General features: G+C 37.2%; 1 protein-coding gene across 1 annotated transcript; it reads left to right on the top strand.

Moving 5' to 3' along the window:
- Nucleotides 1-1,029: 1,029 nt before the first annotated feature.
- Nucleotides 1,030-14,104, top strand: LOC140804640 (imidazole glycerol phosphate synthase hisHF, chloroplastic). Its single transcript, XM_073160714.1, has 19 exons — nt 1,030-1,285; nt 1,459-1,541; nt 1,701-1,795; nt 2,134-2,237; nt 2,593-2,762; nt 2,870-2,984; nt 3,107-3,162; nt 3,247-3,285; nt 3,752-3,850; nt 10,913-10,975; nt 11,155-11,217; nt 11,412-11,494; nt 11,655-11,763; nt 11,837-11,890; nt 12,045-12,132; nt 12,410-12,447; nt 12,879-12,984; nt 13,350-13,516; nt 13,837-14,104. Exons 1-19 carry the CDS (start codon nt 1,078-1,080, stop codon nt 13,894-13,896), a joined length of 1,800 nt encoding a protein of 599 aa, XP_073016815.1. The 5' UTR covers nt 1,030-1,077; the 3' UTR covers nt 13,897-14,104.
- Nucleotides 14,105-14,707: the final 603 nt, after the last annotated feature.

Raw genomic sequence — 14,707 nt, 5'->3', positions numbered from 1 at the left:
AATCATAATAATTGTAAAAATTTTAAATTTTTTGGCTGTTGTAACGTAGACATATGTCCAAAGTTATGGTCTATAGGCTTATAGCTTTTGATTCACAACCTGATTTTAAAATTCTTATATAATAAACATATTTTTGAATTGTACTAACTATAGCTTTTTATTAATACGGTAAACGTGAGTGATTCAGACTCATTTTCCAACAAGGACCGAATCAAATGTTGCACGGTTGACTTTATGAATAGTATTGCTAGATAACTTCAATGATTCTATTATGTCATTTTCGTATCACAAAGTTGACGTATGAGATCGTCTCATAAGATCGTATCATATGATTTTTATGTAATACTTATTCTTAAATATATATCAAGAATGTAATTATAATAACTCCACCTTATATGCATATTAGAAAATAAAATTGTTCTTTTATATAGGTGTTATTTTTATATAAAAAAAACAATCTATTTACCTTCCCCCATTATTTTTTTTATAATCTTTGGAAACCAAGAATAATATTACTTATCAAATCATAAATAATTGACTTTTTTCAAATAAATGGTCAATTTGAGAAATTTTCATTTAAAAATAATTAAATTCAACTATATTTTGTTTATCGCTTTTAGTAGGTCTCTTAGTAGACGGTCTCATGAATCTTTATCTATGAGACGTGTTAATGCTATCGATATTCACAATAAAAAATAGAGTTGGTCTCTTGTGAGATATTCTCACGAATCTTTATTTGTGAGACGGATCAACCCTACCGATATTCACAACAAAAAGTAATACTCTTAGCATAAAAAGTAATATTTTTTCATTGATGATCCAAATAAAAAACTCGTATCACAAATTACGATCTGAGAGACCGTCTCACATAAGTTTTTACCTAAAAATTAATACTCTTATATAAAAAATGATATTTTTCATAGATATTTCATCTAATAAAATACGATACGTGACACAGGTAAATTTATATTCACTTTTGGGCTACTGAAAAGGATTTTGGCCCAAAATATATTCATTACATCGTTGGACGCCAAACGGAGCAGCGGTATTTGTCGAACTACAAAAGCTCGGACGAGGATGGCGCAATTTGCGGCACCTCAAATGGCGGCACCTCAAATGGCGGCGGCGGGTTCTTATGCGTCACAGTTACCTACAGCAAAATCCTCTTGCCCCCCGTACTCCTCTGGCCGTCTTTCGCAACAGTTCATTCGCTTTCACCGGCTCAAATACAGACCTTCAAGAGCTTTCTCAGTTCGCGCTTCTGCTTATTCTGCCGATGACTCTGGTACTCTTAAATACCTATATAGAATGTGAGCGATGCGTAAGCAATGATGGGATAGCGTGGAAAGTATTAGTTGTGTATTTGTAGATTCATGAGTAGTTTTCCTGAATTTTTCTGATTAAGCTGTGTTCTTTTTGTAATTTTCAATTTGCTTTGTATTTTTTTTTTGGTGATAGTGGTGACATTGCTTGATTACGGAGCTGGAAATGTACGGAGTGTCAGAAACGCTATTCGGTTTCTTGGATTCGATATCAAAGATGTAATTTTTTGCTCGATCTTTCAATTCTTGTTTTTCCTTCACAAGTTAGTCGTGTAGTCCCGCATGAAGGGAAACCGAAATTGAAATGGATAGAATCGAGTTTATTATTTATTTTTAAAAGGGTGTTTTCTAATTTGTTGAAGTTTAACTGTGATGTAGGTACAAACGCCAGAAGATATTCTGAATGCGAAACGTCTTATATTTCCTGGTGTAGGGGCCTTTGCACCTGCCATGGATGTGCTGAACAAGAAGGGGTGAGCCTCCTTATGCTGCATTCTTTATTTTATGTTGTGCATTTTGATTGTGATCTGATTTTGAAGTGAAAAATTCAATTTGAGTAGTTTGAGGAGCTGAAAATTTTATCCAACAGATTAAGAATGATTGCATGTTGAATAAGGAAAGCCATTGTGTTATTGTTTATCTCATATATTTTTCCATTTCTCTCACATTATAAGGTAGTTCTCATTTATTGTTGGCTTTTCCGATTGAGAACATGTTTGATTGATTTAGCAGTTAAGTGGAAGGAATCTTTACACTGTAGTAATCTGTTAAGTGACTGAAAATGTCATGCAACTTTATGTCATATCTGTAGAATGGCTGAAGCACTTTGTGCTTACATTGAGCAAGATCGCCCATTTCTTGGTATTTGTCTTGGACTGCAGCTACTTTTTGAATCAAGCAAGGAAAATGGGCCAGGTAAATGATTGATGCAAAAATTAGTCTACATACATTTCTGGCTCAATTTGTAGAGTAATGTTTCCTTATGATTATATTATGAGACGATTATTCAAAAAATAGATTTGTATAGTTTTCCAGCTTTAGTTCTTCAATGCTCTAAAACTTTAAGATTCCGTTTTGCCTTTTCAATTTGATTTTTTTTTTCATTTGGTTTGCCTTTTCAATCTAATTACTGCCTTTTCAATTTGATTTTTTTTTTCATTTGGTTTGCCTTTTCAATCTAATTATTTTCTCATTTACTAAAATGCTGGTCATTCTCAGTATTAATGTTGGTTTTGTCTTTTAAATTTAATTTTTCATGCCATTTTTTCAGTGAAAGGCCTTGGTTTGATTCCTGGGGTGGTAGGTCGTTTTGACTCATCAAATGGTTTCAGAGTACCTCATATTGGGTGGGATGCTATTCAAATTACTAAAGAATCACAGATTTTGGATGACATTGGGAGCCACCATGTTTATTTTGTTCATTCTTACCGTGCACTACCAGTAAATTCTCATTTTTTCTCAATACATATCCAATGACACCATTTGTTCCAATTTCTCATTTCTTTCTATCACATCTCAAGTAGCCAATTTCTCCTTATTTTCTACAGTCAGATGATAACCGTGAATGGGTATCTTCTACATGCAACTATGGAGACAATTTTATAGCCTCAGTAAGAAGAGGAAATGTCCATGCGGTTCAATTTCACCCAGAGAAGAGTGGAGGTAAGAATATTTCTCAGATCCTTGTTGACGGAATAGAGGGAATTGAACCGGTCTCTTTGTGTTTTATAGTGTCCTGTTCAGGAATTTATTCAGCTGGTTAATCACATTAATGAGTTTTGCAGATGTTGGCCTTTCTGTTTTGAGAAGGTTTTTGTATCCCAGTCCAGAGATAACAAAGGTGACACCTGCTCCAGTATGATGCTTTCTTTCTGTGGTTATTTGACACGGTACCTAACCAATAACAATTTTCATGCGAAGACAGAAGCCAGTCCCAGGGACAGCATCTAAGCTCGCTAAGAGGGTGAGTAATGCTGATAGCATGATATCGAAAAGCTTGGTTTGATAGTTTGGTTTTCACCACTTGAATTCAGATTTATGGGATTAGAAAATCCTGAATGTCTGAGATTTGAAAGTGCATTAAAACTAGTATCGTTCGTATAAATGTGTGGAAGTTAAAAAATTTGAAAACTATCCCTGCAATTAAATTGTGAACAATATTGAGAATGAAATCCGTGTTCCAAAATCAAAGTATAAATCATTTTTCGATGATGTCCTAACCAAACCAAATTGTAATAACCAGCCAAAGCAAGAATTTTGAACAGAGATGCATCCAGCCACAGAACGATACTTTTGTGTCATAATTATTTCACTGCACTCTGCTTAATGAATTTCCAATGTGTGCAATCCTGCCCAGTTAGAGTTATTGGAGCTGATTGTGCGAGCTGTAGGAAAGCAACATTTATTTGTTTGATTTACACTTGGTTCAGGTAATAGCTTGTCTTGATGTGAGGACCAATGACAAAGGTGATCTTGTCGTAACTAAAGGCGACCAATATGATGTAAGGGAGCACACCAAGGAAAATGAGGTATAGAGAATGTGCGAGTGATTATACTGCAGTTATTCTCATATTTATACTTTATTTATGTCATAGAATTATGCTTTGTTGGTTACCTTTTGATGTGGAAAACCTTTGATTAGTGAGTGAGCAGGGAAATTCTTTCCATAAACAAGTGCAAACCCTTTGGATTCTCGTTTTTTTTTTTGTGAATTTTGCGTAAACAAGCCTTTAAAAATGAACAAGCAAATTCTTCAGTGTTTGACTGTTATAAAAATTCCGTCTTAAAATCACTTAGTTATTTTGCATGTATTTCAAATGTTATGATAAAAAATAAGAGCATAAGATATACGGGTGCTGTGCCCTAGTGAGAGAAAATTTTGAAAATGCTCCCTCCCTTCTCCAACGTTCAAACAACCGGTTCCTTCCTTCTTCCAACCAGCATCTCCATCTACTGAGTCTTGTCGGTCACACTTTTTCCCAGTCACCGGCGACGGCCGTCGGCCGCCGGCGACCTTATTCTCATATTTTTTCTGTCCTTTTGACCAAAATGTGTTGCCCTCACATGACGTTAGTAGGCTGCCATATCCGTTGACTTTCGCCTTACTCCGCCGTCCATCACCAACCATTTCCGACCATTGCCCAACTTAGTCTACCATTCATTCCGTCATCCACCATTTAGTTTTACGGCGATTATTCTTCCTCCATCGTCGAACATTTTCAAGCGATTTGTGGCCGTTTGTTGTATCAACCCAACATATATACTACTCGATCCTTTCAGCATACATACTTCTCCTCAGTTATTGGTCCGAACATTGTCAACCACTTTGAATATTGAAGCCTTCACCACCATCAGAGATGTTACCAAGGAAGACTAGCAATTACAATTTTGCTGAGGCAGTAGAGGAGGTTAGAATAGAGCAAAAATTATTTCTAATCTCACTGGGCAGAAGGGGGGGAGACTTCATTAATATCACAGAGAGAACTCGGAATGCGAGTTATATGCTGGATATTGATCGTGACAGTGCTGCTTGGATGAGGAAAATTATGGGGGATTACATTACAAATCCTAAATCACAAAATACCTTTAACAGATTCAGAAAGGGAGAAGCAGTTGTTTCGGTGCAAAAGTTTGTTAACAGCCGAGGAAGCTACATTGAGGTGTCAAAATTTGAGCGATCCAGTAAGAAGCAGCGAATTATTATCCCAAGCGGAAGATATGAGGAGGGCTGGAAATGTTTGGTGTACTATATTGAAAGAATTTTGAACAACAGTAAGTTCAAAGGAACATTGAAGATCAACCAACAACATCGACAATCCTTGTTTGGTGGAAAGATTCATTCAAAACCCACTGAATCAGGGAACTTTGATGCCCACAGAGAATTCCGCCAGTGCTTGACCAAAGAGTGGAACAAAGCTTTGGTAGTCACGAAGGAATGTGTTAATATTTCATGGGAGATGGTAAAGTCAGCCATTGGCAAAGCGGTTGCCAAGAAGATAGAGATATTCCCTTTCAATGCAAATAAAGCAATGTGGTGGCCGAATAGTGGAGAGGATTTCGAGTTTTATCTGAAAATCAAGAGATGCTTTTTCGAGAAGAGTATTTGTTTGACTTTTGAAAGTTGGAGGAGTGACATCAACACTGATGAAGAAGTTTTTGAATGCTGCAATAGTTGGATTAGGATTGTTGGACTACCATGGGATATGTGGACAATAGATGTGCTCAAAAGTGTGGGGGATAGTTGTGGGGGATTGGTGGATATTAGTCAAGATACATTTATGCTCAAGGATTTAGCAGCTGCAAAGATTAAAGTGGTGGGGCTAGAAGGGGGTTTCATTAATAGCTCTTTGACAATTCAGACACTTAGTGGACCTTTGACTGTGCGCATTTATGTTGATTCAATCAACAAATCTGCGTATGAAATCTACGAAAAAAGATCATACGCTCAGGTAGTAGTTGATGGGGCTAGAAAGATAGCGGGTTGGGTCAGAGTGAAAAGACCTATTGAGGAAACCGCTGAAAATTTCAAACAAGCAGGAGATGCGAGGGAGGTGATGGTAACAACAGCATACAAACAGAATACAAGTGTTGGTGAAGATACACAACAAAAACTTACTGGATTAGAAAAGGTATTAGAAGGACAGGTCCATTTCAAACACAAAGCATGGGAATACAGCAATACTAAGATTGTTCAAGGGATAGAAGTCTTTGTTGGCAAAAAACAGGATGGTGATCCGACCTCAAGCAGGGATGGGGGTAAGGGTTCTAAAGTGTTGGGATCAGAACCAGCGAGAAGGAGCAAACATCTCAAAATTCTCAAAAGGGTGAGTCCGAAAGGAGTACATGGTTTCAACAGAGGAATAGTTCAATCTCTGAGCAACAAAAGGAGTGAGCATACATGGCGCTGCGATCATCAACATGACATCAGTAAACAAGAAAAGAATTATCAGATTGTTTATACTAGAAGGAAATCAGGGAAAAAGCTTGCTTGGTTTAATGCACAGGATGAAACAACAACAAAGATCAAGAGACAGTTGCTGGATGATGAATTATTGCATAAGGAACAGGATACCACATGGGATGACATGGATTTCATGAAGGATCAAAGCCACGTTTCTGAAGAAGATAGTGATTTCAGCGATGCCGGGACTCATATAACCATTACCTCAGACACGACGACACACACCAGCTTGGGTTTGGAGGACATAGGGGATCTCTTCGCATCACCCTCGGCTAAGGTACACCACACAACTACTGCTTCCCATATTCCTTCTTCCAATCATTCATCTCATTCTTCCAAACGTTCTTTCAAAAACAAATCTGGGGAGGGGAGAATTACGGAGGTTGAGGGAGATTTACTGGTTGGTGATAAGTTGGGTATGTTAGAAATCAATAACCACGAGGGTGAGAGGGATAGTAGGGGGTTGATGATATTGGCAAACAAAGAAGGAGATTATGGTTGTTTGAAGATGATGGGAGTTAAAAGAGTAGAGATCGGGGATGAGTTGAAGAGAGAAGGACTGCGTAATTTGGGAGAGGAGGTGGTTCCATGAAGATTTTGTCTTGGAATATAAGAGGAGAGTGGTCGGCAACGAGGAGAGGATTCATTAGAGATATGTTACGAAAGGAGAAACCCGACTTAGTTATCCTGCAAGAAACAAAACAGGAAGTGATTGATAGAAAATTTATATCCAGCGTGTGGAAATCAAGGTTTGTTGATTGGGTTCATTTACCTTCAATTGGATCAGCGGGGGGATTTTGGTTATGTGAGATCCGAGAGTGGTATCCATCACGGATAATATGATTGGGGAATTCACAGTTTCGGTCTGCATCGATAAAAATAATGACTTGGATTTTTGGTGGTTTACGGCATTTTATGGTCCATGCACAGCAACATTGCGTAATAGATTTTGGGATGAGTTGGCGGGCTTGAGAGTTTTGTGTGGGGATAGGTGGTGTTGGGAGGGGATTTCAATGTTGTGAGATTTTTGAATGAGAAAATTAACAGCCACTCACAAACAACAAGTATGGCTTGTTTTGATATGTTGATTCAGGAATTAGAATTGTGTGACCCACCTCTGATGAATGCGAAATTTACATGGTCAAATTTGAGGGCAAATCCTATTTGTAGCAGGTTAGATAGGTTTTTATTTTTGGGAGGATGGGTGGAACTATTTCCACATCATAAACAAATTGTTTTACCTCGCATTACTTCGGATCATTTCCCAATTGTATTGGAAACACAGAAAATTAAATGGGGGCCCTGTCCATTCAGATTCGAGAACACGTGGTTGCAAAATAAGGCTTTCAAGGATAAATTTTCTATGCGGTGGAATAGCACACAAGTTCAAGGATGGGAGGGTTATAAGTTTATGAGAAAACTTAAGTACATTAAAGAAGCGATCAAATTATGGAATGAGGAGGAGTTTGGGAGGATTGACATGAGGGAGGGAAAAATGATAAACAGAATTGGGAGATTGGATGAAAAGGAGAGTGAGGGGAGGGAGAATGCGGAAGGGGTGGCTGAAAAAATTAAGTTAAAATGGGAATTGGAAGAATTGGTGTGCCGGCGAAATAGAATGCTATATCAAAAAGCAAAGATTAAATGGTTAAAACAAGGAGATCGCAACACCAAGTTCTTCCATTCATTGTTGAACCACCGAAAAACAAAGGCAATGATTAATAAGTTGGAAATGGATGATGGAGGGGTCATAGAGGATGAGGGTCAAATAATTCAATTCATTGTTGAATATTTTCAGCAATTGTACAGCAAGACAGATGTGGAAAGATTTGGGATTGAAGGAGTAGAATGGACACCTATCGACGATGATATGAGGGTAGAGCTTGAACAACCTTTCTGTGAAGATGAGATCAAGAAGGCGGTGTTTGCTTGTGAGAGGTGTAAAGCACCAGGGCCCGATGGCTATACTATGGCGGTCTACCAGGATTGTTGGGATGTAGTTAAAGGGGATTTGACGAAGGTATTCACAGAATTTCATGAAGGGGGCATCATTAATGGGTTGACCAATGAATCGTATATATGTTTGATACCTAAGAAACATGACTCGTTAAAGGTAAAAGATTTCAGGCCAATTAGCCTCACTACGAGCTTATACAAGATAATTGCAAAAGCTTTGGCTACAAGGATGAAAAAGGTGTTGTCACATACATTGTCCGAATCTCAAAATGCATTTATTGAGGGTAAGCAAATTTTGGATTGTTGTTTGATTGCGAATGAGTTGGTGGAAGAAGGGAGAAAGAAAAATAAGAAAGGATGGGTTTTGAAAATTGATTTTGAAAAAGCATATGACAATGTTGAATGTGATTTTTTGGATTTCGTCTTAAAAAAGAAGGGGTTTGGGGAAAGGTGGAGAGGATGGATAAGATGATGCGTGTCTAATGTATCGTTTTCAATCATGATTAATGGGAGACCGAGGGGGAAATTTAAAGCATTTAAGGGACTTAGACAGGGAGATCCTTTATCACCTTTTTTGTTCAACATGGTTGTGGATGTTTTGGGTAGACTAGTTGACAAAGCAAAAGAAGAGAAATTCATCATAGGATGCGAAGTGAGCAGAGAAAAGGTGGAAGTATATCATATACAGTTTGCGGATGATACATTGTTTTTTGTTCAGAGGGAGGATCACTTGAGATTTTTGCTGAGAATTTTGAAAGTGTTTTGTGATATGTCAGGATTGAGGATCAACTGGGATAAGAGTGCCTTGCTGGGATTAAATCAAGATGAAGTAGAAAGGGAGATATGGCGAGGGGAATTGGTTGCCGCAGGGAACAATGGCCAATAAAATATTTGGGAGTACCTCTCGGTGGTAACCCATTACAAGCGTCTTTTTGGGAACCTATCGTCATTAAGATAAAAAGAAGATTAGCATCATGGAAAAAAGCGTTCTTGTCTAAGGGCGGAGACTAACATTGATTGCCGCGGTGTTGACTACCTTGCCTATATACTTTTTGTCTCTTTTCAAGGTACCAAAAGGAATAGCGGGGGCGATGGAAAAAGTAATGAGAGATTTTTTGTGGGATGGGAATGAGGGCGAATCACATTGTCACATGGTTAGATGGGAAAAAGTTTGTAGACCGAAGGAGAAAGGGGGATTAGGCATTGGGAATATTTGTTTACGAAATATAGCTTTAATGGGAAAATGGTGGTGGAGGTTTAATGTTGAAAATGAGTCGTTGTGGAAAAGAATAATAAGGAGCAAGTATGGGATACAAGAAAATGGATGGGATGCGGGGTTGGCTAAGAATGTGACTTTTAGATGTCCGTGGAAGTTCATTCAAAATCATACCCGACTTATCACCGACTAGTGAGATTAGTGGTTCGAGGGGGGACAAAAATCAGGTTTTGGTAGGATATTTGGTTGGGAGATTCATCTTTCCGGGAGTTGTTCCCATCTTTGTTTCGTGTCTCCTTGGTTCATAATTTGCCTATCTCTTATTTTGCTCACTTTGATTTTTCCACAAATGCTTTTTCTTGGGACTTTCATTTCCGTCGACCACTCCGAGAGGAGGAGGTCAGGCAGTTATCTTCACTATTAAGCATTCTAGAGGGGGTGAGATTAGTGGAAGGAGTTGATGATTTTCAGCAGTGGGAGGGGGATCCATCCGGGAGGTTCTCGGTCAAATCTTTTTTCATGCATGATAATGGTGCTCAAGATTTCAAATTTTTCAATATCATTTGGAAAGTGCCTATTCCTTCTAAGGTTCAGATATTCTCATGGACGGCAAATAATCCTTGCTAAATTACCGACAGCTGAGATGATGCAAAAGAGATATCCTAATTGTTCTCTCTGTCCAAACTGGTGTGTGTTGTGTCGTCAGGAGGTGGAAACACAAGATCATTTGTTCATTCATTGCAAATTCACTCATGCATTGTGGCCCAAGGCTTTGGTGGAATTGAGACTGATTTGGGTTGTGCCGAGGACAACTAATGATTTGTTTAATACGGATCTTGGCCATATGCTCGGTAAGAAAGGTAAGATTTTTTGGAGAATGGTAATCCACGGAGTTACATGGAAATTTGGTTGCAGAGGAATAGAAGAATTTTCCAAGAGTTAGAAGAAACAACGGAAGATATCTGGGGAAAAGTCAAGTTCACGTTAGCCAATTGGATTGGAGCGGATAAAAACTTTTATGGAGTCTCTACATTTGACATATTAAGGGATTGGTCCTATGTGTATTGTTAAAATTAGATGGTTTTTCAGTGGATTGCTAGTCCACTTCTTGTAATGTTAAAAGAACTATATTAATAAAATTTTTGTTTCTCATAAAAACAAAATGTTATGATCAAGTATTTTCTAGAAGTCATAATCTCTAAGCTGGTTGTTGCCAATGAGCATTCTTTGATCATCTTTAATCTAGATTTTACATTATGTTAAAATATCTTATTATAATTTAGATCCTCAGGCCTTCATATTATTCTGATGTGGGAAGTGCATGTGTTCAAGTTGATTGATATTTCAACTTCTTTCCTGTTCAAATGATGAAATTCAGTGTCTTCCTTTAGAGTAAATCAATATAGAATTGATGTTAGCGCAAGATCTGTTTAACATTTTTTCTTGCTCTTTTTAAAGGTGAGAAACCTTGGCAAGCCAGTGGATCTTGCTGGACAGTATTACAAAGATGGGGCGGATGAGGTAATGCCATACCCTTTGGCAATAAACAACTGTACTGACATTGCAGTTTGATAAACATGCATAAAAAAAATGCTTCCCATGGAGCATGTATATACAGAACTGGTAAACCAGAAGGAAATGTTAAAAAGAAAATCCAGACTGACGAAGATGACTCAATATTCTCTTTAATGCTATTTCAGATTAGCTTTCTGAATATTACTGGTTTTCGCGACTTCCCTCTAGGCGATTTGCCAATGTTGCAGGTTTGTTTTTTCAATTGTTGTATTTCTATCTGAATAACAGGAACATTGTAGTTTGCAGGCTTTTTAGCTTGTGCACTCTGTTCTTTTCCTTGTTAGGGATTCAGGAGCTTTTTATTTTAAGCATTAAATAATAGTGGCTGTCAGCAGGAGATTTGACAACATTGGTATCAACTTAGTTCTGTTTTTCCTCATAGGTATTGAGGCATGCATCGGAGAATGTTTTTGTGCCATTAACAGTTGGAGGTGGTATTCGAGATTTTACTGATTCCAATGGCAGGTAATTATCTTTTTAACGTTAGGTCTTTGACTCTGTGAAGAGAACTTCTTTTTTCAATTTGCGTTCTTGTAATTGTGCTACAAGACTTGCTATATAGCACCATAATTTTTTAGTGAGAGTTCTACTTGTTATTGGTGTTTATGCAATGCATATTCCTCAGGTACTACTCGAGTTTGGAAGTTGCTTCAGAATATTTCCGATCTGGTGCAGATAAGATATCTATTGGTAGTGATGCAGTTTATGCTGCTGAAGAGTACCTAAAAACCAATGTACTCTCCTTTCTCATATTGCCTTTTTGTGATAGTTTTATTTTACTGTGAAGTTTATGCGATTTTCCTCTAGGTAAAAACAGGAAAAAGCAGCCTAGAGCAAATCTCCAGAGTTTATGGAAATCAAGTGAGTTTTGCACCAAACAAATTTTATTGATTTTCCTGTTCATAATATCAATTCAAGTATGCAATTAAATATGTCGTCTATTTTCAACTTTCCCATTCCATATTCGCTTCCAAATGTGTTTTCACTTTGTTCTTTTTTCCTTTTTGTGTTTTAGGCTGTGGTTGTAAGCATTGATCCACGTAGAGTGTACTTGAAAGATCCTAAGGATGTGGAATTCAAGTCCATTAAAGTAACAAACCCAGGTAAACGGTAGATGTGATTCATGTGCTTATTAGTGGCTTTGGGTTTATTTATTTAAATTTCAAATTATTTTCTTTGCAGTCTCCTCCTGTACATAACTGGAAATTTCTACATCTGTCCATTGGCAGTTGATTAGATTATGATGATTTAGATACAGAACCAAGAATTTTATATTTTTTTGGTCTGATCAGCTTACCTCCTAGAATCGTATTAAACAGGAAAAATAAAATTGTTAATGACTAGAAGCTGCCAGTAACAAACATTTTATGCTTATGTCAGGTCCAAATGGAGAGGAATATGTGTGGTATCAATGCACGGTAAGTATAATTTTCCATCTGTCAAAATTCATTTATCAATCAGTTTCTTGTCGTTTTTGCCTAAACAAAATACTCGTTGCAATGTACCGAGATAACATATGCAAAGGTTCATATATCACTGAATTATTATAGATAGAATTCCTTATTTTCATCATTTCACGTGATACCTCCTCGAGCATTCTGAATCTAATGGAAGAAATTTCACAACTTTTGACTGTTATGATAAGAAACGCTAATCGTGGGTCTGGATGAGGTTTTAAAGCTTTCATCTACTCTTAGCTGCTCTCAAGATTTAGACCTTGATTTGCAAAGTGGTGGCCTTCGCCTTCATTATTATTTGTTTCCTTCTCTTTTTATTTTGAGATACCCTGTGGAATAGATTACCTTACATCCCCCTAAGCACTTGAAAACATTTTAATTACTTTTTTTAGGTGAACGGTGGGCGAGAGGGTCGACCAATTGGAGCATACGAGCTTGCAAAAGCTGTTGAAGAACTGGGAGCAGGAGAAATACTCCTGAACTGTATTGACTGCGATGGTATGCATAATTCAAACCAGTGATTGAGCATGTCTTAGTTTCTTCCATGGAACTTTGATGTGCTTTTTTTAAAGCTTAGAATTAATTATGTTTAATTATGTCTTGTCATTCTTCACTTCGTCAGCACTGAATTTTCCTTTTACTAACTGATTATGGAGAGGCTGGTAGCTTGAAGGACAAAAAAGCAGCCCCCACTTCTCCAAAATCTGTTCTTTGATATTCTTCATTAGGTTGTCACATTTGCGAATGTTGTGTTGATATACAGAGTAGTTCTTCTTCATAGAATTGTTGAAGGGACTTGCTATTATTTGTGCTTTGTTTTTTATGGGAGCTAATTAAACTTTTGGTTTTTTATATCTATTCAGGTCAAGGGAAAGGATTTGATATAGATTTAATAAAACTTATCTCAGACGCTGTTAGTATCCCTGTAATAGCAAGTAGTGGTGCTGGTGCGCCTGAACACTTCTCTGAAGTTTTCTCCAGAACAAATGCATCAGCTGCCCTAGCTGCTGGTATTTTCCATCGAAAGGAGGTAACACAGTGATTCAGTATCTATTTAAAGTAGGAGTTTTATTGATGAATTCTCTCTAAAAGACATGCCTCATCCTCTTCGTAGTTTAATTTCTTATTCATGATATTGGATGAACTTCTCAGTTATTTTTCTTAGGCAATCCTTGAGACATCATTGTTGGTCCGTCTATCGGTTTATGCACAGTATAATTAATATTATGAAGGCAAAATCTACCAGTTTCGTAGGATTGTTAAATTTTAGAAAAAAAAACTAATGGAAAGTCAATGAGCTTTATACTCACATCAACTTTTGACTTCATTACCTCGTTGTACAAATTTCAGGTTCCTGTTCCTTCAGTGAAAGTTCACTTGCTAAATTCTGGAATTGAAGTTCGAATATGACAATCTTGGCCTTACGAAAACTTAATGACCGAAGGTATTGTGTCATTTCAACTGACAGAAAACTTTGATTTAATTTTTTTCTGAGGTACTCTTGTGATATATATCTTTTCTCTGTATTCATCTTATCTCAGAAAATTTCAGCCTGGTTTTACGCATGTGTTTTTCTGTAATTAAAAGTAAGCTCAATGAATATCTTTTGGAATATTTACTTTGGTGTATATTCGCAAGTGTGTTGCTATCTTGCTGCCCTGGATTTTTAAAAGTTTTGATTAACATATTAATAAAGAAGATAAAATTTAATATATATGTCATTTGTGTTTCTATCCTAATTACCATTGGATCTCCTTTGACAACTGAAATTGAACTTTTGCCAAAGGGTCGTTTCGACATGGACCAAATTGATGATCCTCTGTCGTACATGAAAGTCGAATAATGTTAAGTTGGTTGAGTGATTATTCACTATGGTCCGCTGATGACTCAATGAAACTCGGTCCTGGTATAACTTCATCAGAATAACTTGCTTGCGAACTCCTGTGAATTTGGAATTCTCGAACAAGAAGCGCTTGCAAGATCTCTGAGTTCCGACAGATTTCTGCCCAGTTCAAGAGCTACTTTTTCTTTGAACTCTTGCCCATTCTCTCTAATCTCTTGCTTTGCTCCAAAGATCAATGTTTTCCTCCATCAGCTTAAAGAAGCCAGCCATGCTTCTTTACATCTCAAACACCATACCCATTTGACCTCCCTGTTCAACTGTGCTCATCATTGTTGCCAGTGCTCCAAATACAATCACGAATAAGGAAGGCATTGATCC

The sequence above is a fragment of the Primulina eburnea genome, chromosome 11, assembly GCF_022965805.1.
Source record: "Primulina eburnea isolate SZY01 chromosome 11, ASM2296580v1, whole genome shotgun sequence".
NCBI lineage: Eukaryota > Viridiplantae > Streptophyta > Magnoliopsida > Lamiales > Gesneriaceae > Primulina > Primulina eburnea.
The sequence above is the reverse complement of the archived record's forward strand: the minus strand, read 5'-3'. Positions and strand labels throughout refer to the sequence as shown.

Excerpts from the sequence above, each read along its gene's own strand:
- LOC140804640 (XM_073160714.1), top strand. The coding sequence starts at position 1,078 with ATGGCGCAATTTGCGGCACCTCAAATGGCGGCACCTCAAATGGCGGCG. Across the intron at positions 1,796-2,133 it reads GATGTGCTGAACAAGAAGGG|AATGGCTGAAGCACTTTGTG; the intron begins GTGAGCCTCCTT and ends TCATATCTGTAG. Across the intron at positions 2,238-2,592 it reads AAGCAAGGAAAATGGGCCAG|TGAAAGGCCTTGGTTTGATT; the intron begins GTAAATGATTGA and ends CCATTTTTTCAG.